General features: G+C 59.8%; 1 protein-coding gene across 1 annotated transcript in view; it reads left to right on the top strand.

Annotated features, from left to right (window-relative positions):
- LOC104280970 (AP-1 complex subunit beta-1-like) overlaps window positions 1-264 on the top strand; it is a gene marked incomplete at its 3' end in the record, with an annotated part of 12,481 nt that overhangs the window by 8,888 nt on the left and 3,329 nt on the right. Inside the window, 1 exon segment of the mRNA XM_009878808.1 lies at window positions 207-262. Within this exon segment, the coding sequence (XP_009877110.1) occupies window positions 207-262 (56 nt within the window).

Genomic DNA, 264 nt, shown 5'->3' with positions numbered 1-264 from the left:
GCGCCGCAGGCCTGGCTGGGAGCCGCGCGAAGTCCCCTGACACTCGTCGCCCCCGCTTAAGCGGTCACCGCACGTTTGCTCCCTTGGAAGGCAGCTCGGGGTTACATCCTAGCAGCACCTTTGGGAGAAAATTCGTGTGTTTCCCCACACGAAAACGGTGGAATCGGTCAGTCTGTCACTCCCTAATGCTGTTTGCCCACCTGCAGGTGCAGCTGCAGCTGCTGACGGCCATCGTGAAGCTGTTTCTGAAGAAGACCACCGAGA

This window comes from Apaloderma vittatum, unplaced genomic scaffold (genome assembly GCF_000703405.1).
Source record: "Apaloderma vittatum isolate BGI_N311 unplaced genomic scaffold, ASM70340v1 scaffold29910, whole genome shotgun sequence".
NCBI classification, from domain to species: domain Eukaryota; kingdom Metazoa; phylum Chordata; class Aves; order Trogoniformes; family Trogonidae; genus Apaloderma; species Apaloderma vittatum.
The sequence above is the reverse complement of the archived record's forward strand: the minus strand, read 5'-3'. Positions and strand labels throughout refer to the sequence as shown.